Source organism: Xenopus tropicalis, chromosome 7 (genome assembly GCF_000004195.4).
Source record: "Xenopus tropicalis strain Nigerian chromosome 7, UCB_Xtro_10.0, whole genome shotgun sequence".
Taxonomy (NCBI): domain Eukaryota; kingdom Metazoa; phylum Chordata; class Amphibia; order Anura; family Pipidae; genus Xenopus; species Xenopus tropicalis.
The window spans coordinates 110,473,216-110,488,712 of NC_030683.2; the positions used below are offsets into that span (position 1 = coordinate 110,473,216).

General features: G+C 41.5%; 1 protein-coding gene across 2 annotated transcripts in view; it reads right to left on the minus strand.

Moving 5' to 3' along the window:
- Positions 1-5,633: 5,633 nt before the first annotated feature.
- LOC100485335 (paired box protein Pax-6) overlaps positions 5,634-15,497 on the minus strand; it is a 29,702-nt gene continuing 19,838 nt past the window's right edge. For both annotated transcript variants that reach the window (XM_004912020.4, XM_002938531.5), the window contains exons 4-8: positions 11,906-11,988; positions 10,867-11,017; positions 10,634-10,731; positions 8,971-9,118; positions 5,634-8,392 (exon numbers count right to left, since the gene is read on the minus strand). In XM_004912020.4, the coding sequence (XP_004912077.1) occupies positions 8,307-8,392; positions 8,971-9,118; positions 10,634-10,731; positions 10,867-11,017; positions 11,906-11,988 (566 nt within the window). In that variant the 3' untranslated portion in view covers positions 5,634-8,306. The remainder of the gene's footprint in view (positions 8,393-8,970; positions 9,119-10,633; positions 10,732-10,866; positions 11,018-11,905; positions 11,989-15,497) is intronic.

Here is a 15,497-nt window from a genome sequence, read left to right on the forward strand (position 1 = left end):
ACAACTCATAATGGTTACGAAAAAGTCACGAAATTTACGAAAAAGTCTTAACAGCGACGAAAAAAATCGCAAAAAATACGAAAAAGTCGCAAAATGTTCGTTTTCCAATCTGAATTTTTTCGGATTCGTGGATTAGTAAATCAGCCCCTAGGAGTTGGGCACGGGCAGCACATTGGTGTCCCCTGGCACAACCCTAGCTTGCTTGAAAGCCAGTAGTGCCAGGAGATGGAAGGTGCCAGAGAGCCCTGGCTATGGTAGGCATTGTGTACAAGGCACCCTTGCTCTTGCCAGTGCTGGACCCAATGCCTTGCACTGAAGTTTTAATCCGGAGCAAGGCATTGATCGCAGCTCTGGAAGGGTAGGCGCAAGGGCTTTGTGCATGGGGCTCCAAGATACACAATTCTGAGTGCTCCAGAAATTGCTTCTAGTCTCTCATAAATAACCTCTAATAACTTTTTTTTTGTAGTCAACAGGCATTCTCAGAAATATGTGCACTGATAATTTCTCAGTCAGCAGATTAAATAAACAGCATAGTCAGCTGCATTTATCTTCATGTTCCAGAAAAGACTAAGCAGAGGTCTGTGTAGATATTCATTAGGGCTTGCTAATGTGCTTAATGGAGGGCAATTTTTTTTTTACACCCAGATGTTCAGGTCCAGACTGAGATTCAAAATAGGCCTTGGCATTTCAAGTACACTTATGCCCAAACAACTCGCCCACAGGCCCAATTAGTAGTGACTGTCTATGCCGGATTGCTGGTCCAGGCCTGTTGATGTTCATGGGTTGAACTTTACAATATAAAACATTGATGACATAGCAATGACATGAATGGAACACTTTTGCAGCCTGGAGAGCCATGGACTCCCTAGGATGGTTGCATGTGACCCCAGGGCTTCCCAACTGGGAATCACCTTGCTATGAACAAGTATTCTAGTATGGACTAGTATGGAACTTATTTCATTGCAGAAAATACTTTATTTCCATCAACAATCACTGTGAAGTAAAGAAGCTTCTGATGTCTAATCAGAGGGATTGGACTAAGTCTATCACTGCTCTCCACTGTCACTAGGCTGCCGCAATCACAGAGCTGTAAACATGTCCGTGTGTGGGATGGCAATATATGACTGCATCTATGTCTAAAACATATAACCTGAGGCTACACTCATATATCCCCCCACCCTGCCATCTCCCTCCATCTTTCTTAAACCCTCCCCACTGCTCTGGCAATTATCGGTCCTTCCGTTCGCTCCAGTGCCCTGATTCGAGGTGACCGTGCTACAGTTCACACTGACAGCTTCTAGGCGCTCAGGGGCATGACTGTATACAGAGGCAAGGAAAGGCAAGGGGGGAGTGGAGCAGGAAGCATTTATAGGGAGACATAGATGTGGATGCCAGGGAACAGAAAAAAGCAGTATACTGGAATATAGGCATCTATTTTTTATGCTAGAAGGACATTCCTTTTTTATTTGAATTGTGTGGATTAATATATTAATCCTATACCCTCCTAATTATTAAACAGTGCCTCTAGCCGTACTCCAGAACCTACTCAGATATTCAAATCATCTCTAGCTTCTGGCACTTTCCCCTCTTTATTCAAACAAGCCTGTGTCAAGTCCATTCTAAAAATGCTTCACTGGACCCATCCTGTCTTTCCCTTACCTCTAACCTCCTACCTCCAGAATGTCTTTTCTCATAGCACCAACTTTTTTTTCACTTACAATCTGCTCAACCCTATCCAGTCTGGCTTTTTTCTGTAGAATTGCAAATGACTTCTCCTGGACTTATCTTCTCCTTTTGATACTGTTGACCATTTTGTGAATGCATATTCTCTATTTACTTGGTACTTGGTATCTTTCTAACAGCTCCTTCTCTGTTGCTTTTGATAACAAATACCCTTCCCTGGTCCAGCTTAAGTGTGGGGGTGCCCCAGGGTTCTGTACTTGGCCCTGTGCTGTTCTCCCTGTACACTCTGTCTTTAGGAGAACTTATCTCTTCATTTGGTCTAAAATGTTACTTTTCAGAAGACATCGAGATAATGTAGATACCTCTTCACTAACAACTGACATTCAGGCCCAGATCACTAGCTGCCTCTTTGCTATCTCCTCCTGGATAAACCAAAGGCACCTTAAAACAGAGCTTATGGTCTTCCCACTGAGACCTAGCCCCTCCTCTTTTACCATTTTACCATTACTATTAGTGGCATGACCATTAGTCCTGTTAATTTGGCATGCTGGCTGGGGGTTCCCTCTCCTTCTCTAATCATGTTATTATGTATATAATTATTGCCAAAACCTGCTGCTTTTTCTATCAAACATTGCCAAAATATGCCCTTTTTTATTTGCACGTTACAGCTAAAACACTAATTCACGCCCTTATTGTATCCCAATTAGACTACTGCAATTACCTACTAAACAGGCTCCCAGTAGGGAGAGATGGTGCCTACAGTAGCAGTGGGGGGATAATAGCCTCTGGGAAGGGACTGTGGCTGTGGGATAGCAGGTATAGTAGGGAGAGATGGTGCCTATAGTAGCAGTGGGGGGATAATAGCCTCTGGGAAGGGACTGTGGCTGTGGGATTGCAGGTATAGTAGGGAGAGATGGTGCCTATAGTAGCAGTGGGATATTAGCCTCTGGGAAGGGACTGTGGCTGTGGGATAGCAGGTATAGTAGGGAGAGATGGTGCCTATAGTAGCAGTGGGAGGATAATAGCCTCTGGGAAGGGACTGGGGCTGTGGGATAGCAGGTATAGTAGGGAGAGTTGGTGCCTATAGTAGCAGTGGGATAATAGCCTCTGGGAAGGGACTGTGGCTGTGGGATAGCAGGTATAGTAGGGAGAGATGGTGCCTATAGTAGCAGTGGGAGGATAATAGCCTCTGAGAAGGGACTGTGGCTGTGGGATAGCAGGTATAGTAGGGAGAGATGGTGCCTATAGTAGCAGTGGGGTGATAATAGCCTCTGGGAAGGGACTGTGGCTGTGGGATAGCAGGTATAGTAGGGAGAGATGGTGCCTATAGTAGCAGTGGGGATAATAGCCTCTGGGAAGGGACTGGGGCTGTGGGATAGCAGGTATAGTAGGGAGAGATGGTGCCTATAGTAGCAGTGGGATAATAGCCTCTGGGAAGGGACTGGGGCTGTGGGATAGCAGGTATAGTAGGGAGAGATGGTGCCTATAGTAGCAGTGGGATAATAGCCTCTGGGAGGGGACTGTGGCTGTGGGATAGCAGGTATAGTAGGGAGAGATGGTGCCTATAGTAGCAGTGGGATAATAGCCTCTGGGAGGGGACTGTGGCTGTGGGATAGCAGGTATAGTAGGGAGAGATGGTGCCTATAGTAGCAGTGGGGGGATAATAGCCTCTGGGAAGGGACTGGGGCTGTGGGATAGCAGGTATAGTAGGGAGAGATGGTGCCTATAGTAGCAGTGGGGGGGATAATAGCCTCTGGGAAGGGACTGTGGCTGTGGGATAGCAGGTATAGTAGGGAGAGATGGTGCCTATAGTAGCAGTGGGGGGATAATAGCCTCTGGGAAGGGACTGTGGCTGTGGGATAGCAGGTATAGTAGGGAGAGATGGTGGCTATAGTAGCAGTGGGGGGATAATAGCCTCTGGGAAGGGACTGTGGCTGTGGGATAGCAGGTATAGTAGGGAGAGATGGTGCCTATAGTAGCAGTGGAGTGTGCCCTAGGTGTAAAACCCCACCTACCTGCCCCGTCACACTGCTCTGCATTGTCATTGCTTGCTACAGATGTTATGTAAGTTTTGGCATAAGATACGCAAATTGCTTAAGAGACTTAATAACAATTCTATAGTGTTTATATAAATATTGAAATTATTGATTAATCTGTGAATAAGCCAGTCAGTAATTTGGGGGTGAGTGTAATTTTTTACCGTATTTTATTTTTTATTTTTTTTAATCAGTGGGGGTCAGTGGAGTTTGCCTCAACCTTAAACCTACCCACCTTCCTGCCCCTGTGACATTGCTCTGAAATCAGAGTCATTGCAGCAGAAACCCCTGTTAATACTAGATGCCCGTTTGTGAAGAATGCAGGCTGTTCTTATGCTGCTGAAGACATGTCAACTCAGAACAAAATGGTGGCTTTTATTTTGCCTCTGGAACCATATTTAAAGCATAAGATACTCTGGGACGTATGGTACAGAGGCTCAGTTTTGTTGGGTGTATGAGGAGAAACTGTAGTACATGATTCTGCTTCTTTCCTTTCTCACATTGTTGAATTCACCGGTGGCCTCACCGCACCCTCACTCTGTGTGCTCACCCTACAGGAAACTAACAGCAGAAGAGAGAGGGCATGGCATGCGTACGCTAATCCCAAGCTTCACAGTGGGAGGAGCCTGCTAACCAGACTGTACCAGAAACACCACAAAAGGGAGGGGGGGACGTATAATACAGCGCAAAGCAACACATTCTGTCTCTCTGTGCAAGTCACTTTGTATTTAGTTCTGCCTGCTGGCACTCTGGTTGCCAAGGTAGCCAAACACTTGAAATACATCTGTACAGAATAAAAAGTTAAGTTGGGACACAGTAAACAATATGTAGTACTTTGTGGGGTGCTGCCCTTGTACAGAAGAATACCAATCAGCAACATGACAAAAAGCTATGGGCAGTGTTTCCTGGATCTACCATAGGCCACTGGCTTTAGCCCTTTCAGTCAGTAACTAGGAGCGGATAAGATTTTTGCTTGTGTGTTTCAAGTATTTATATAAAAGGATAATGACCACTTTGCCCACTGGTGCCCCTTAACCAAAATGGAGTGCAGAAGCCTGTGTGTGGCTATTTGAACAATCCCCTACGCAGTGGACAAAGTACAAAAAAATGACCCGTTGTGGCCTTTTTTATTACTTTGCACACTGGGTGGGGCATCTCATCAATTAGGCCTAACTTAAAGGCAAACTACCCCTCTAATGGGAGTAACAGATATAGGATCATTGTTCTTGCCATGTGCATCTTGAATCCCAGCCACAAAGCAAAATGATGCTATTATTTTTATGTAATTGCCCTAGCTTCCATGGAAGTGTCATTATTATACTTCATTATTATTAACACATATTTATAAAGCTCCAGTACAAATATGCAATCTCTTATCTGGAAACCCGTTATCCAGAAAGCTCCAAATTACAGGAATACTATCTCCCATAGAATCCATTTTGAGCAAATAATTCTAATTCTTACAGATTATTTCCTTTTTCTTTGTAATAATAAAACAGTACCTTGTACTTACTTGATTCCTAACTAGGATTTAATTAATCCCAATTCTTGGGTTTATTTTATGTTTATTTGATTGGTTCACTTAAGGTTTGGCGATTCAGATGACAGAAAGACTCCTTTATCTGGAAAACCCCAGGTCCCGAGCAATCTGGATAACAGGTCCCATACCTGTATAACCATTAGATCTTTCTGACTATGAATTAACTCCAATAGCCCTTTTTTGTATTAGATTTCCCTCTCAAGAGGTTCACAAGGGACATGACCTAATGATTAAATGACATATATCTTTAGTGACACTTGTGTGCCATGGTCAGTATAACCAGCAGTCATACTGTCGATATGTTAGCCATAGTATGATTGGATTGCTTGATATAAAATCTGGTTGGATAAATGATCAAACAGAACTCAATTGTCTAAATGTTAAACAGTGTTTTTAATGGTTGACAAAAGCACATTTCTTTTAAATAATGAAGACAACACATTAGGAATATGGTACATACATGCTCAGTCAGTGATCACACCTGTAGCCCAGTAAGGTTGCATTTTCGGTCATCAGGGCAGTAATTTAGCAGAATTAAAGGAATACTGACACTTTATTTGCCATGTTATCCCCAGGACCTGTCTTTAATGAGAACTGTAGCATCAGTTTTAGTGCCAGCAAATGGACGGACTATGGAAAAGCCTTTTCAGATGTTTATAGAGGAGAAATTGGATATAAAAATGTGTACCTGTACAGTATATATTCATCTGAGCCGCGACAGGGACATGTTTAACTGTATACTTCTGGAGTTACAAAATACCTTTCTTTAAAAACAATGAATATATTAGTACGTACCATGAGAGGCCATTAATATAACACAATGTTTTGAAGTTGCTAATAAAGTAATATACCAAATGCAATTTTTTGCATTCTTTTGTGTATAAATGAGAGAGAGTTCGAGATATCCTTATTATATCTGATTAGGAAAGGAGGTAGGGGGGTTATTGTGACTCTCTCTTACATGATAGGTGTTTCGGCGTAATTGCTCTTGAAGAACATTTAAAACCCCCACAAAAAATTTTAATCAGTGAACAGCCTCTAAATCTTTAAATACCCACCACTCCTGTTGTTCAAAGGTTGATAGTAGGGATGCACCGAACCAGTGTTTATGGAAGTGAATATGGTTGTGGAGTATTTATAGGTGACCTGAGTTGTAAATTGTCTTTTTACCTTTCAACAACCATGTCCAATACCCTTTTCTGCCAAAATGACTTTAAATAAGCTGTTACTACTGTGACATTCACTGGTAGACATTTTTTAAGTTGTGTTGCAGTTTATGTTGGCCCAATCACCTGATGTGGAAGTCTCTCCAGATACAGTCTTGCACCAATTTATATTGTGCCACTACTGCCCTCTTAAGGGGATACATTTAGGGGTGAATGCTATGGGCCTTGCACATGGTAGAGGCCCCAATGATCAGTATATCTAGGTAGGAACAGTAGGGGATAGTAGGGTGAGATAGCAACAGTAATAAAATCAACCAGTGCTCAACCAGTCTCCCCCTTACGCTGTTGCTGAAATACTATTCCGAGCACCCAGTTCTACTTCTTATACCTTAAAAAAGCTGAACGACCATAGGGCAGGCTCAAAGTTAGCACTGTACAAAATTCAATTTCACTTGTGTAACCTAAAGAATATGAAATAACATGCGCATGAAATACAACAGATATCCCTGAATGCCTGGATGCCCACTGAAGAATTGTATGTATATGTCCAATCTGAATTTGCCAGTGGTATAAATAGATTGCCATTTCTCCTTGTATAAGGTCTTGTTTATGTTCCTTTATATAAGTACAGTAAAGAATGCGGTGGAAGTAGTTGCCTTCATATTCTTCTTTTATCCTAAGTATGAGCGATGGCACCCTTGTGTCATTGTACAAATAAGCGTTATTAAGCCAAATCATAGCTGATAATTCATGTAATTGCTGAAGAAGAACCATTCAGATATCCCTACTCATTTCTTATCTAGTCGGAGCAGATGGTCTTTTAGTAGCCCATCTCACAGTACATGGTGGAAAGGTTTTTCCAGTACTCTCACAACCCTTCTTCTGTTTCATGGCTTTGGAGGCAGTGGGTGCAATGGTTTCTTCAGCACGGTTATGATATGCTTTCTTTGAATATTCCACAAGATCAGAGTTTTTTATGTGATGCAACTGATAGCTCATGGCTCTATTTACTATGCAGCCATGAAGCTTTTGACTGGTTTTAATAATACACCAATGATATGTTCCTAAGGGAAAGGCTATGGCCCTTCCGTATGACGGCAGCACAGAGAATGGTTTGAGGCTTAAGTTAAGGGAAATGTGCAGTTCAGAAGAACAGGAAACCACAACAACCAATATCTTGGAGATGTCTTTTTCTATATCTTTGTATCTCATGCCTTGAAGTATATGAGATCTTAAGCAAATGATTAAGTTCTGAAGATTCTTGAATAAATTCATTCAAATATGCCTTGGGTTGTGTCTGCCTCTATAATTCAGTTAGAGTACAGGCCCATCTTACAATAAGACTGCAATATGAAGTGGTATTAATTACTAAGACGGTGTGGTCAAGGTAAGACCTTGTTTTCTAGATAACTTTAGGCTACACATGATGTAGGATATCCAGCTGGACACAGCACAGCTACATAATTAAAACAGCAAACACCTCCATACAGCAGTGCTTGAATAGCAGGAAGTACTGTTCGAATAAGCCACCTTTGTAGTGAAACCACCAAGGTCGGTCACACATCATGTGTAATACAGCAGGAAATTACTGATGCTCTCGACAACTAAAATGGAATAGCTCTGTTCAGAAAGGTTTGCTCTAATTTGGTGAAATTTATTTTGTGACAGACTGAGCTGGCGATGTCTTATTCTCTTCTCTTGAAAAACAAAAAAAAAGTTGGAATTTAGAATTGAAAGGATAAAAATACAGCTTGTTCGCTTCTTAATCATTGGTTCTTGCCCCGTTTGACCTTCATAATGTCCTTTTGTTTGCAGATGATGATGTTTAGTCTTATTAATGTAAGTTGACATAACTTGTATTAGGCCAGATCCATCCCGGCTTTACTGCAGCCTTGGCCAGTACTGAGTCAGATCTGGGTCACCTCCTGGAACTTGAACAGGGACGGAAACCCCAGGAGAAATTAATCCTGTAATAGGAGAACAAACAGTGCTTAACTCCATGTTAACTTGTTCTAAAGATGTAGAAACATTATTTGAACATGAAATAAATTGAAGGATGATTTTTTGATGTAATCCCAATAGGAGACCCAAAAAGGCACTGCTGGCCTGACTGATACCTGTGACAGGTTTATAAATCCCATCTGCTAAGGTTTGCTTCTGCGTGTTGCAGCAGTAGCTTAATTGTGGGCCTGGGCCTCCTGCAAATATTTTTTTTTGGGACCCCTACAACCTTCCTATAAAGGGAGCAGACCCCCTGCAGCCATGGGCTCTCCTTCCTCTGTAGTTACACCATTGCCCAAAAGGTCCTTGTATTCCCACAGTATGATTATGACAGATATAGGCCACCATGTCGGTGGGCAAATTAGACAGACATACACTCATTGGTGACCTATAGGGCTGTTATCTATAGGGCAGTCCATTATGGGTAAACATCAAATTCACATTGCAGCTGCTAATCACTATAAGACTGCCGGTGATATTGATTATCTTTTTACCAGAGCTGCAGTGGTGAGGATGGGGTTACAGAGAGAGACATATTTCTTACCCGTAGAACTGGAAGCACCAGATCCCAGATTCTGGTTACTCATGTGAGTCTGTAACTGAGGAGGGGTGTAAGCATCGTAACTGCGGACACTCACTGACGGGCTCGATGAGATCATGCAGGAATAGGTGGAGGTCTGACTCGCAATGGGCTGGAAAGGCATAGAACAGATCCCTTTTATGTAACTATATGGCACAATATATATAGAACACAGAGAGGAGCACACCCTACACAAGTCCAAATGCCCTTGGTGCAGGTCATAAACAAAAATAAAATAGAAAGAGTGCAGCACACACAGGGGCTTGATACAAAAGAAAAAATGTTTTTATTGAAAAAATTTCAACGTTTTGAGCACAACCAGTGCTCTTCCTCAGGGACAAACCAATGGGAAGCCCACATCCCATACAGTACAGCGCTGTACAGCAGATTATGGAAAGATCTCTTATCTGGTAAACCCCAGGTCCCAAGCATTCTGGATAATAGATCCCATACCTGTTCTTGATAATTTCTAAGAGACTACTAGAAGCTTGCCCCTCGATGAGAAAAATAATGTAATGCACCTGGATCTACAATATCAGTTTCTGCTTGATCTTTGTTAATTGAGCAATCATTTCTGCACTATATCTAACACCTATATGGGATACACACTCTTTGAGAAACCACATCACACACTTGGCACTATTCTAGCATACACAACACAGTCTCTGGAAAGCTGATCTTTATTTCACACATAACAAATATTGTCATATTTGTACAAATGCTTTTTTAATGCTATATTCCATTACTAGGTCCTGTTATGGTAATATAGCTGTAATTGAATAACAACTGGGAAACAGTGGCCCATTGGCTGTGGTGCGACCATGCTCCTCATATGTGCCACTTACACTGCCTTAACCCTTTCTCTCTTGCTGCTCTGTATCCCTGGAACATGTCTAAATACTCTGTAAGGAATTTACCCTTGACCTCTTCAAAACTAAATTCAGACTTAACCTTTTAAAGTATTATCACAGCTTTAGTAACACAGGCATTAGTAAAAACAGGCCTAATATTATTATTATTATTATTATTATTATTATTATTACTGTATATACTCGAGTATAAGCCTAGTTTTTCAGCACCGAAAATGTGCTCGAAAAGTCACCCTCGGCTTATACTCGAGTCGGGTGCCATGGGTTCCTCTAGACTAGCACCCTCTCTCCTTTGTGTGAAAATTAGGCCACCTGCAACCAGACCCTCAAGTGCCCTGGCCTAGGCTCCCACTAGCAATACTTATTTCCCCTTACATCTCCTCAGGGACCGGGTCTGCTGGCAGTTTGCCAATGTGCAATAAGCGTTGGGTAGTACTCATATTGTTTTTTCTCCGCTTACAAAGCTAGTTTACTGTTTTTCTTTGAAATAAATATTGAAAAACATATACCCCACTGATGCCTCAATTAATGTAATTTTATTGGTATTTATTTTGATTATTAAAACTTAGCAGTAGCTGCTGCATTTCCCACCCTAGGCTTATACTCGAGTCAATAAGTTTTTCCAGTTTTCTAAGGTAAAATTAGGTACCTCGGCTTATATTCGGATCGGCTTATACTCGAGTATATACGGTATTATTAAAACAGGCCTAATAATATTAGTAACACAGGTATAATAATATCAATATATATGTGCCCACCTGAATAGGGAGATTGTTAGGCATGGTGAAGCTCGGTAGAGGAGGCAGAGAACCATAACTGTTTGTTATAGCTGCTTCACTTCGGCCAAGCATTGAACCTAAAATAGATGGATGGTTAAAGGTATAATTGGGCTTTTGTACCATAAAATATCTGCTATACTGTTCATGCAGTGCCATAGCTTCTCAATTTTGTTGTAATCAGGTTAAAGATGCCATGTTTATTTGTTGCTCACCTGAGTTGCTGGGCTGTGGGATAGATTGGTACACGCTGCTGGAGAAGGAGCTGTTGATGGAGAGGTGGCTGGAGGTATTACTTGCTTGGCGTCGCTGGTTACGCAGCTTTTCTTCTCTTCGCCATTTGGCTCTTCGGTTTGAGAACCAAACCTGTAACATGGGTCAATTGAAAGAAATTTCTCAAATACCAAAATGGCTATTTATCTATTTAACTTTTCTTGCAGTCGCCTACTTGCCTACTGTGCTAGAGTGTTGTGTCTTCAGCATAGAGCTGAGATAAAGTGCTCAACTTACTGAAGGGTCACAGTGAAGCTTATTCTGCTTATTATGAACATTAATTATTATTATTGTGAATAACTAAACATTCATTTACTAATGTGCTGCCTGATATTCTGGCACTATAAAACTCATGGATCAAATCTAAGGGGTCATTTACTAATGCAAGTGCAGTGTTTAAAGTGTATTTTCAGATGCAAATCATCATGTTTTTCACCCATAGTGCATTTCCCCCCATAATTCCAACTAAAATACAGCTTCATTCCAAGTTGTGGCTGAGTTGCAAGTGCCCAGAGCGTCCAATTGTACAATTGATGCAATTGTGCTTGGGTTTTGACCCAAATCATGTGGAATTTGTGGGGTTGCGTCACTTTCAGAGTGTGAGTTCAAAATGGCATTTGCATTGGATTCACTGGGCATAAATATGGTGTGCCTATTAATGCAACCCCATACACATTATAAACTACCATGAGATAGAGACAGTTTGCCTAACCCCTCCTCCAAGAAATTTTCTCCAAAAACTCTCAAGGCTTGTGCAACCTAGCAGGATTTTGGAGGAATTCACAGTGGCTGTTGAGAAAATTGTGTCAATATTTTGAATAAAATGCCCCTTTTTGGTATTCCCTACTGTCCTGCAAGTAAAGTGTGTATGATTTTCCTTTTCAGATTCCCACCATTTATCCCTCATAATTTGTTAATTTGTTACTCGAGTCCTAACCAATAATACTTAATCCTTAACACATTTGAAGTGATTTCACATACCTGAATCCGGGCTTCAGGAAGATCAATTTTTGCTGCAAGTCTTTCTCTGGCAAAAACATCTGGGTAATGTGTCCTCTCAAACTCTAGGAATTACACAGAATAATTATTACTTTAGTCAAATGGAATATTAATATAAAAAAGACACATTTAATACAGGACAACTTTGTTTACTATGTATTGCACAAAGGTGGCACAAAACCAGCCAGTGCTTTGTTTGGTTATCCATCCACCACCAGCGTATCATGCTCCAAACATAAAATAGTTGGCAGACACCAATTGTACAAAAGTGATGTCCCGGAAATGCATTGTAGGTCCCCAAGTATATCGCCAGATACACAATACATGCGCAGATTTTATTGTTGTCTGACAAAAATTTTCTAACCTGTCCGTAACGACTAAATAACCAGTTGCCATGGTACAAAAATTATCAGGACAACAATTCGGACAGCAGATATGGCGCATATATGGCCAGCTTTAGTTCCTGTAACACCATTGGATATTTGCCATCTGAGCATATAGAGAAAGAGGCCTAACTGCAGGAGGGCCCATTGGAGTTTCTGGCTCATCTGAACATTTAGGGCCCTTTACTGGCAGTAAGTGTGTGTTGTCTGTGAGTGTTTGAAGTGAATTTTCCTAAAATGTAATATAAAGCTGTGATTTTAAATCAAAAATCAAAAACTTGTAGAGTCGTCCAAGGCCGCCACAGTCTTTAACGGAGAAGATCAGTAGCTCCCCATCTTCTTTTTTGCTGATTCACAGCACGTACTCTGGGCTGCTGTCATTGACTGATTCACAGTATACTATATATACACAATACTCAGCATTTATAAATAATTAACCATGTGGCATCAGTTAATATGATATATAGAATCTCAGTCATGTTTCAGTCATTCTTGATGATGCCTAAACTCAGCTTCTTAGCAGTAGCCCAGAGCACACTGAGCATGGGCGGTGAAACATGGCCTATTAAGGTCAAAGATGGGGCTGATATGGGCAACTTTGAAGGCATGGGCCATTACTGTTATAGACCAGGGGAACAGTGGTGTAACTACCCTGGGCTGGGTCCCTCTGCTAAAAAATCTTAGAAAGGGCCTGATGCAGAGTAGCAACCTCTACCAGCCCCTGGCCCCCATCCCTCCACCCCTGCTCTCTCTTGTCCCCCAGCCTTCTTGTCTATAGCTCCCTGCCCACTTATCTAAGGGTGGACAGGGAGCGGGGATTTATATGCGAGCAGGCCAGGGCATGTAAGAGAGCGGGTGGAAGGAAAGGAGCCATACAACAATAGAGGAAGCAGACCCTACAGCCCTGGGTCTAATTCCTCTATTGTTACTCCACTGCAGTGGAACCTCTGGGCTGGTACAGTAAGTTCCGAATGTTTGATAACAGTGTTTCCAGCCATAATTATATATACCATTCTCTCTCTATCTCTTTATATACACAATTATATTATAAGTCTCCTTGGTTGAATATATATCAAATAGCTACATACATTTTACAGTGATTTGATATTTACAGCGGGAGGAAGCTGATGGAGACATCCTGTCACAGCTGCCCAACTTGCACTTCCTCTTTCACAAGCAGATTTTATTTTCACACCTCAGATCAGTTCCCTAGAGTGAAGATTTTTTATTTTTGATGAGGTGAAAAGCTCAAAAAGAGGCTGCAAGGAGAGGTTATTGGGGTACGGTTGCTACTTTACCCCGTGTAACCCCTGCCACATAAGAATAGTTTATGATCCATGGATTTTAGTACATTTATCAGGTGTAGGTTACATGGTTGCTAAGAAACTTAGTTGCAGCATGCATTTGTGCTTAGTACTGATGAGGCTTGCAGCATATAGATTCCACATGTGACCAGTATTAAAAAAATGAGGTAGGGACCCTAATTATAGGAAGAGTGTAACATAACAGAAAGATTGCTCCCAAACGTGTAAATGTGTCACCATCTGTGCAGCGCTGCAGCCTCAGACAGAAGATATGTAGGTCAGTGGATAAAACTACTACCACAACATTCACAGGGGCTTTTTGTTGCTATATATGTTTTAAGTACCATGGGGCTTGTGTGATATGCAGAGATGCCAAATAACCCCATATCATGGGATATACACCTCAACTGTAAAATATAACTCACTGATGAGTTCCATGACCATATCAAGGTGCAAGGCTGCAGGCCAAGAACTTTATTTACCTCCTGAAACCCAAAATCTGACTCAGTGACTTTCATACCAATACAACCACCTTTTTACAACTGCAACCATATGTCACAGCCCCACCAGTCACCATACTACTCAGCATAAGGGTTCCAGTCTGCTAGTCAGCACCCAATGGTTCCTAACACCCACACTCCATGAGCAAGCAAATTCATACTCCCCACTACAGAAATGCACACCTCAGAGCCAATACGATCTGCACCTCCTACATAGCACACGTTCTCCCTGCCGTCACAAAGCCACCGGTGGTGAAAAAACTTTAAACTTATCACCTACACTAATGACTCAAATAAGTGTCTACTTTAAAATCAATAAAACACATGGATAAAGAGCAGCACCAATACAAGTATGCTGGAAAGGAAAGTAATGTTAATAAAGCTTTTAAAAACTCAGTAATTGCCTTATATTCTACCCTCCCTTGTATATTACCCATGTGAAACTCTGTTTTGCTCCTTGTATGGCACCCCTTACAGCAGGGATCCACAACCTTTTTTACTCGTGATCCACACTCATATGTAAAAATGTTGGTGATGGTGAGCCACACAACCAGAAAAAAGTTTCTTGGAGATGACAAATAAGGGCAGTTATTGGCTATTTGATAGCCCTGTGTGGACTGATAGCCTGCAGGAGGAGCTCTTTTTTGCTTTCAAAACTTGCCTCCAGGCCAGAAATGTAAAAATATGCACCTACTTTGAGGCCACTGGGAACAACATCAAAAAGGTTGGTGAGCACCATGTTGCTCTTGAGCCACTGATAGGTTATTGATTGCTTTATATGTTACTCTGTATGTCCAATGTATGAAACCCACTTACTGTACAGCGCTGCGGAATATGTTGGCGCTTTATAAATAAATGTTAATATTAATGTGAGAATGGTTCTTTTAGCCCCTCTCACCCTAACCATGATGGTTCCTTTGCTTTACTGCTGTCTGAGTTCTACCCTCATAATTCATGTACCAATATCTTGCACTGACGATAGCTAAGGAGATTGAAACAGGTTGCCCTCATGTTTGCATGTATTTGTGCTATTAAACCAGTGGTTCTGGATGCATAGTAGGCCAAAGACACATTAAGGAGTGAATTGTAGGTCATATATAATTCCTTAAGTTAAGGTTAATTCCCCTCATTTTGGTTTTAAGGCAATACAATGTGTGTAGCATTAGGCATGTGAAACCTTTCTGTATTAAGAAGAGAGGGGCTCTTTGGCTCCTTTTCCCCATCTCCCCCCAACCATGATGGTTCCTCTGCTTTACATTATCTTAGTTAAGACTGTATTATTTGGAAGCCAATATGGTTGCCATACTGATTTTTACATTTCTACTAATTTATCACGGATGAGATGCTATAAATATATTACTTCTTTATAACATATTAACATTCATTT